Source organism: Batrachochytrium dendrobatidis (genome assembly GCF_000203795.2).
Source record: "Batrachochytrium dendrobatidis JAM81 unplaced genomic scaffold BATDEscaffold_128, whole genome shotgun sequence".
NCBI classification, from domain to species: domain Eukaryota; kingdom Fungi; phylum Chytridiomycota; class Chytridiomycetes; order Rhizophydiales; genus Batrachochytrium; species Batrachochytrium dendrobatidis.
The window spans coordinates 1,715-4,070 of NW_006281177.1; the positions used below are offsets into that span (position 1 = coordinate 1,715).

Sequence of the window (2,356 nt, forward strand, 5' to 3'; positions counted from 1 at the left end):
GTAACATAATGACATTACATTGACATGGCCAACCACAGAAATCGATACCATTGGATAGTTACTTTTGGTTACACTGCTTATTATCAAGCATTATACTTGTTTGTGTTACAAGCCACAAACAACCAATTACTATAGAAGCCAAGATATTTTTTATCAATAAACAACTTTTTAAACGATTTTGACTTTTTAACTACTTTATTATACCTTTTCACTATTCCTGAAAAGACCAAGTATGTTGATTTTGGATTACTGTGCAACTTTCATTACACTTTTGATTTGGTTTCTTGTGATAACTAGTAACAGTTGCAGTAACATACTATATTATATTATATTTACTGTATCTTATCTACTATTACAATTTATACAAATCACAAAGCTCTGTAAAATTTGGACAAAATTCATGTATTGGATTATCAGCATAATAAGCGCAGTATTTCAGTCATTCAGATTCCTTGTTTTGGGAATGATCATTTCTGTATCATTTTTCACTGAAATGATAATCAGTGTGTCACTGTGTATTACTGTTTGAACCAAAGTCAATACTGCAAGCACTCGAGTGCTACTCCAATCAACTGAGTTGAACTGACATTGATATTGATATCAGCATGAAATCCAATTGATTTCCAAATTGAACGAGTTGATTCCAAAATATTGTTATCCACAAACATAAATGTCAATTGCAACACTTTTATCAAATCTATTGGATATCAAATCCAGTAACCCATTGTAACAAGCCTTGAATTATGTCTCGGAACAATGCAGCCATGACAAAATACAACACTTTACCAGGTTTGCTGTATACAACAACATATATTTGGAGCAGAGTTTGAACAAATAGTTGCGCAGTTATTTGAAGTTTGTGTGTTTCTAGTATCATAACCAAAATGTGTGTTATTCCATCATCAATACTTTGCTCACAATACACTAACACTATTGCTACACAATCAGTTGTCAATGACCATGAGTAGTATATGTAGTGCACTGGATGATACCACTTGTTTTAAGCAAGACTGCTAAAATATTCAAAAGTTGACGACATACTTTGATACATTCGTACATGATGATTGTGATTGATATTGAACGCATTTGGTTTGTGGTTACAATGTGAGTTCTGGTTTTAGAACTAATAAGAATCAGATTGTCTGGAATTGTCTGGAATTGTTGTTGTGCTAGATTGGTGTTTTCACCTATAATCACTGCTAAATTCGATTCAAAGTTGTCAGGTGTGATATCCTGACAAATGCCGACATTATCAAAATGCTTACCGTATACAAGTTGATTAAAGTTGCAAGTTGTATGCCAAACTCATACTTGATGCTTCAATCGGACACGATTAGATGGTACAAGGATGTGTCAACAGAGCCATTATTTGTCAAAAAGCGTATGTTACAATAGTAAACTTGAATTTGGACTTTTCATGCTAAATGCATATCAATCCCTTGAATGGACACAATTGTATGATGCCAGTTGTATTAACAACATTGAATCATCAAATAATTGGAATGGTTGGAATGGTTGAAAATATGTCATATCAGTTGTAAAATACAACTATCACTTTCTACTCTTCAAATCTGGTTGTATTAGTGGGAGTTGTATAACGTATTGCTTCAATCCATGAATGGGTTGTATCTGCTCTGTGCCATCAATTGGTTTAAAAGTCTGCTTTTTGAACCCTTTAAACCGATGAGGCGGAACCACAAAATAAAGTTTGGGTTCATCATACAAATTGCACAGTTTTGTAAGAATATCAACTCCACAAATAGGATGTTCAGCAACAGCTGTAAATTGGAACATTCCCTGTCGACTGAGTGAATCAATTGCTGCAAAACTATCGTCATCTGTCGGTTCGTAATAGTTGCCATCAAGTGCTGCAGCAGTAGGGATAGTATTTATTCCAAATGTAATTCGTTGGCCATTGAGTGCATCCAAAGTGATCTTTGTTGCTTTACCATCTTCCAGGCATCTGCATTTGAGAGTTTGTCCACCAGTACAAAAAACCACATGTCCGTATATTTCAAACAAATGTCTTGAAATCTCGGTTGGAATACTATCAAACATTTGCTGCATATTGGTAATCATTTGAGCAGAGTGACGTTGCCAGAGTTGTTCTCCAACATATCTTGAAGCAATATCAGCATGCAGGAATCTGTACTGTCCGTCGTCCGACACAATGGTATGAAGCAATGTATGAGTAGTTGCAGATATTTTGATTGTGAATCCAATGTTTCGTACCCCTTTGACTGCATCAACATCAGTCAAAGCTTTCTCCATTGGATTTGATACAATATCAAAGACAGAACGAGCTACACCACCATACATGCGATATCTCTCATTGATAGTCTCAATGGGTACATCC

At 35.0% G+C, this 2,356-nt stretch overlaps 1 protein-coding gene across 1 annotated transcript in view; it reads right to left on the minus strand.

Moving 5' to 3' along the window:
- Positions 1-697: 697 nt before the first annotated feature.
- The window catches only part of BATDEDRAFT_28961 (uncharacterized protein), a gene marked incomplete at both ends in the record, with an annotated part of 2,603 nt that continues 944 nt past the window's right edge, over positions 698-2,356 (minus strand). The window contains 3 exons of the mRNA XM_006683390.1: positions 698-867; positions 960-1,233; positions 1,600-2,146. Coding sequence (XP_006683453.1) covers positions 698-867; positions 960-1,233; positions 1,600-2,146 — 991 coding nt within the window. The remainder of the gene's footprint in view (positions 868-959; positions 1,234-1,599; positions 2,147-2,356) is intronic.